Below are 5086 nucleotides of genomic sequence, written 5' to 3' on the forward strand. Positions count from 1 at the left end.
TTGTGTCTTTGCTATAAATGGAACAATTTAATTTCGTGCATTGCAATTTCTTTGAATAGCATAATTAGTAGCATCATAGAAGCAACTAGTTAAGTTACTGAGTCAACATTTGTTTTGTTAGAATTTCAAAAAAAAAAAAAAAAAAAAAAAAAAAGAGGAAAATGTTAGTTTTTCACTTTTGTTACAATTTTACAATTATATAAAGCTAAACATACGTAGGTATCAGTTAGTTAATTTGAATTTTATTTCAAATGACAAATCAAGTCTGACTTTAAAATTATTTTACATATATAGACACACACAGAAAAAAGAAGAGAAAAACAACAAAAAAAAAAAAAAAGAAAAAGAAAAGAGAGGAAATTATAGCTTAAAAAATTGAAAAGAGCTTTGTTGTAGATGTTCCAAGTAGCGCATTTGATTCTGGTGCAACAGAAGAGATCTCTTCTTTCTACTTCGCATGCAAATGCACCATCTGCTTATTCATCATTTGATTTACCTAACAAATTCCAAAGTTCTTCATGAAATAAAAATATTGTTAATTAGATCTGAAGATAGATGTTAAAACTTACCTTCAGAAAGAAATTCCATTCACTAATTTCTTCTTCTTCTTCTTTGGTAAGATATGCAGGTGTTGTTGACACTTCTTTTCAGCCTTGGATGTCCTTCACCTTCAATCAGCTTCACCAACCAAGCAGGTTTTCTTGTTCTGAACACAAGGTATCCCATTGTGAGACCAAACACTGCTCCAAATGCATATCCCGTGAAAACAGATTTCCATCCAAATCCATTTTCATCAGAGTTTGAATCTTCGTCGCCTGATGGGGTCGTGACTTGTTGCCTTTCACCAAAATTACAAGCCTTTTGCAGTGGAAATCCACAGAGTCTTGTGTTTCCTTCATACGAGCTATTATCAAATGTGTTGAACTGAGGGCCTGTAGGTATGGGTCCTTCAAGTTGATTATGCGAAACACGAAATACTTCGAGGGATGTCAAAGTTGCCAATTGGATCGGAATCCTTCTAGTAAGATTATTTGAAGAGAGGTCTAAAGTTTCCAGATTGGTCAAATTTCCTATTGATGGTTCAATATTGCCTGTGAGATGATTATGAGACATGTTGAGCTGCTTAAGTACTTTAAGCTTTCCAACTGACTTGGGAATTTTTCCTGTGAAGTTATTACCTGACAAATTGATGGTTGTTAAAAGAGTTTGGATTTTCACCAACTCAATTTCCAATCCTTTCAATGTCAAGCTCACAGAATAATCATAATAGGAGAGGCTTGGTGCTCCCATGTATGTCATATTCTGATCAACATTGATCATCGCATCGAAATTATTGAAATAATATGAAGGCAAAGGTCCGCTGAAATTGTTGTTGGAGAGGTCCAAAATCTGTAGCTTGGGAAATAGATAGTTGGCAATGGAGTGGCTTTTTACTAAACCATGAAGTCTATTGGATCGTAGCTGTAGAATCTGCAACTTTTGAAGAGTTTGTAGAAAAGAAGGGAATGTGTCCTCTATCTCATTATTGCCCATGTCTAAAATTTCCAAATCTTTGCAATTGGAAATGGACGTTGGGATTTTCCCTTGCAGTTGGTTGCCATTGAAATTCAAATATCTCACGTTACTGCCTTCTGAAAATACTTGAGGGAGAACTCCATTAAAGTTGTTCATACCCAGATGTAATACTGAAAGGCTACTGCTGAAGTTTCCCAAACATTGTGGAATGGGACCACTGAAATTGTTACTCGACAGGTCAAGGATTTGGAGTGATTTTAACTCACAAACTGCAGAAGGAATTTCTCCTGTCAATTTCTCATTTGATGAAAGAATGAGAACCGTCAACTCCACCTGATTGAAAATTGAGCTTGGAACTGTGCCAGACAACTTGTTATGGCTCAGATCAACATATTTTAATGTATTATTATATTTGAATTGACATACTTGACCAGTGAGCAAGTTGTTAGACAAAATCAAGTGCTCTAGGCTAGAGAGCCTGAAAATATCTGAAGGAATTGGACCATTGATATTGTTGCTTTTCATACCTAAATATGAGAGCTGGCTAAGCTTTGCAAATGAGGGAGGAATTGGGCCACTAAAATTATTGTGTGAAAGGTCCAAATCTTGGAGTTGGTTACAGTTTCCAATGAAAGATGGAATTGGACCATTGATATTGTTGCTTCCCATATGTAAATAGGAGAGCTGGCTAAGGTTTGCAAATGAGGGAGGAATTGGGCCACTAAAATTATTGTATGAAAGGTCCAAATCTTGGAGTTGGTTACAGTTTCGAATGAAAGATGGAATTGGACCCTTGATATTGTTGCTTTCCATATATAAATAGAAGAGCTGGCTAAGGTTTGCAAATGAGGGAGGAATTGGGCCACTAAAATTATTGTATGAAAGGGACAACTGTTGGAGTTGGTTACAGTTTCCAATTGAGGATGGAATTTGACCAGTGAAATTATTATATCCAAGTTCCAATACAATAAGTTTGGATAAATTACCAAACACTTCAAGATTAGACCCAATAAAATTGCAACTATTGAGTCTCAATATTTGCAACAACTTCAGATTCTTGAAGAATTCATTTTCTAAATAAATCAGAATTTTAGTCAAAGAAAGTGACAAGTGGCTGAGTGAGATACTCCAATTTGATATAATAGTGAAGCTAGTGAGACCTTCATTCCCTGATAAATCAAGGATTTTAAGGTTTGGAAGCTGAATTATATTATTTGGAAATTTTCCTCTTAATCCAGAAAATGAAAGTTTGAGAGATGACAAAGAAGAAGATAAATTGATAAATGAATTGGGTGAAACCAAAGAGAGGTTTGTACCCCCCAAGTTCAACTCTTGCAACTTGGTAAAGTTTCGAACAAGCTTGTTAAAGCTAGTAGTTGTTTGTATTAAAAGACTGTTCCTAAAAAGATCAAGAGAAATCAAATTAGATAGTTGACCGATTTCTAATGGAATTTGACCAACGAAATTATTAAACGATAGGTCCAACTCAGTGAGTTTTGATAAATTACCAAACAATGCAAGATTAGACCCAACGAAATTGCAACTTGCGAGTTTCAGTGATTCCAACAAATTTAGATTTTTGAAAAATTCATTTTCTAAATATACTGGAATTTCAATCCCAGAAAGAGACAAATGGTAGAGTGAAAGACTCCAATTTGACGTTGGAAAAGAGCCATTGAGGCCTTCATTGTACGCCAAGTCTAAGACTTTGAGATGCGGAAGCTGAATTATACTGTTTGGAAATTTCCCTCTCAATCCAGAAGATGAGAGTCTGAGGGATGACAAAGAAGTAGATAAATTGATAAAGGAATCAAGAGAAACCAAAGACAAGTCTGCACCGCTCAGGTCCAATTCTTGCAACTTGGTTAAGTTTCGAATAAGCTTGTCAAAACTAGCAGTTGTTTCTAATGTCAAACAAAAGTTCCAGGAAAGATCAAGAGAAACCAAATTGGATAGCTGACCGATTTGAGATGGAATTATGGAGCCTCTGAAATTATTGTAAGAGAGATCTAGTTTTTGAAGATGATGAAGAGCGGAAAGAGAATTATTAGAATGGAAGTTACCGTAAAGCATACTGTAAGAAAGGTTAAGCCCAATCACATAGCCAATATTAAAGTCACATCTGACACCATCCCAAAAGAAGCAACAATCTGTGCCCTCTTTCCATGAATCTGTCTTGGGATAAGATTTAATAAAAGAAGGAAAACTCCTCCTAATGGTGAAGGAGTTTTTGAATTGGAGCAAGGCATTGCTTTGATCAAGCTGGCAAACTACATTTGGGAAAGGGGAATTTGTAATGTTTGAAGAAAGAGATTGAAAATGGAAGTGAAATAGAAGGAGGCAGAGAAATTGAAAATGCCACAGTAAGCAACCAAAACCCATTTTTTGTGTTTGCCAAATTTAATTATGATCAATTTCAGCATATATCACTCCCTATTTATAGACCACATGATTCCCTATTTGTTTGAATCATGATAATGTTCTCTCTCCTTTTTTTTTTTAATTATTTTAAAACATTCGCTCTTTACTTTCTACCACTTAGTCAAGAGCCACTATAATTTTATTCTTTTTTTTTTTGTTATTATAAATTACACTATACTTTGTTTCATAATTTCTTTTAATAATTAGAATAATTTACTCTAATTATTTTTAATAAAAGTGGATTATATAGATAGGTGGAGTTGAAATCTCATGATTAATGATGAATAATTAAGAAATTTAAATTTTATAATCATGATGAATAATTAAGAAATTTAAATTTTATCTTTTAGAAATTACATTGGTTTCTGTTTCTGCACTATCAATCTTTTTCTCAAGGTTTTTCATTTTTCTTTTTGAAGAATCCTCAAGGTTTTCAAAAAAAAAAATGGAATTTAAAATAATAAGCTAGACTGATATTTTTCGTATTTTTGAACACCTCATAATTAAAACCAAAATAAAATAAATGTACATCCAAGAAGGCAAGAACTTTTCAATTCTTGCATGCATGCACAATATGAAAAAAATTTGTCTAGATTCGGTGCATGACCTCATTTGTAGACCAATTAAATGAAATTAGAGATTTTTTAAAAAGTGTTTTGACTTTTTTTTTTTTCCAAATGTATGATAAGAAATATTCTCATTTCAATAAAAATATTAAATTTCATTAGTTTAGTTTATAGGTAGGAACATAACAGTGTCTAAGTAAGTTTTTCCCTGCACCATATACCACATAGGGATATTATTAGAGCATCGATCCTTACCTTTGGGCAAAGGATGAAATTTATTTGCTTACCACTTATAACCCTCTAATTAAAAAAGTCAATCAACAAGTGAATAGTTAAGCCTGAGAACGACTAGATTAAAGTGTTGTGTCAAATTAAGTCACTATTCGAAGACTTATGCAAGTCTTTTTTTGCCTCTAAATTCTTTGATCAGTTAACCATTATGCTACGTTTTCGTTATGGTTACGCAAATGTAATATAAGTCTTCCTACCTCAATATTCACGGATCATATTTCCTCAATTTCTTTTAACATTATATATCTTAAACATTATGTGAGTTTAAGTTTAATCTTAAATTTCGTGAACAA

At 33.2% G+C, this 5086-nt stretch overlaps 1 protein-coding gene across 1 annotated transcript; it reads right to left on the reverse strand.

Annotated features, from left to right (window-relative positions):
• Nucleotides 1–235: 235 nt before the first annotated feature.
• Nucleotides 236–4070, reverse strand: LOC149495861 (uncharacterized). The gene is made up of 2 exons (XM_089722312.1): nucleotides 570–4070; nucleotides 236–496 (listed from the first exon to the last, which is right to left on the reverse strand). The coding sequence occupies exon 1, from the start codon at nucleotides 3895–3897 to the stop codon at nucleotides 592–594; it is 3306 nt and encodes a 1101-aa protein (XP_089578438.1). The 5' UTR covers nucleotides 3898–4070; the 3' UTR covers nucleotides 236–496; nucleotides 570–591.
• Nucleotides 4071–5086: the final 1016 nt, after the last annotated feature.

Source organism: Jatropha curcas, chromosome 6 (assembly GCF_041381405.1).
Source record: "Jatropha curcas cultivar XTBG-Jc1 chromosome 6, XTBG_Jcur_1.0, whole genome shotgun sequence".
NCBI classification, from domain to species: domain Eukaryota; kingdom Viridiplantae; phylum Streptophyta; class Magnoliopsida; order Malpighiales; family Euphorbiaceae; genus Jatropha; species Jatropha curcas.